Genomic DNA, 330 nt, shown 5'->3' with positions numbered 1-330 from the left:
CCCACGCCCTGCGAGCCGGGGACCCTCGCCTGCCTCCGCCGTCTGCCGGGGCGCGTCCCCCGAAGCCCAGCCCCGGCCCGCGTGCTTAGGCGCAGGGGGCGCCCGCCCTTTGGCAGGAACGTGGTTTCTGGGGCCGTGAGACATTCCGGTACCGGAAAATCCAAGCGCAGCGCGCGCCAGAACCGCATCTCGGAGTCTGACTCTGCAGGCCCAGGAGCGGGTGTTGCCAGAGGACCGAAAGCGAGCAGCTCTGGGGTCCGGGGGGCCGGCCGGGGTGAATACCGCGTCCTGCCTGCACCGGAGAGGGCGGAGGGGGCTGGGGAAGGGGAC

At 72.7% G+C, this 330-nt stretch overlaps 1 protein-coding gene across 1 annotated transcript in view; it reads right to left on the bottom strand.

Annotated features, from left to right (window-relative positions):
* ACTRT3 (actin related protein T3) overlaps positions 1 to 330 on the bottom strand; it is a 3,932-nt gene that overhangs the window by 2,465 nt on the left and 1,137 nt on the right. The window contains exon 3 of the mRNA XM_008052978.1: positions 153 to 292. Coding sequence (XP_008051169.1) covers positions 153 to 292 — 140 coding nt within the window. The remainder of the gene's footprint in view (positions 1 to 152; positions 293 to 330) is intronic.

The sequence above is a fragment of the Carlito syrichta genome, unplaced genomic scaffold (assembly GCF_000164805.1).
Source record: "Carlito syrichta isolate Samal-C Ts95f unplaced genomic scaffold, Tarsius_syrichta-2.0.1 Scaffold287742, whole genome shotgun sequence".
Taxonomy (NCBI): Eukaryota; Metazoa; Chordata; class Mammalia; order Primates; family Tarsiidae; genus Carlito; species Carlito syrichta.
This window is presented reverse-complemented; position numbering and strand designations above follow the sequence as displayed.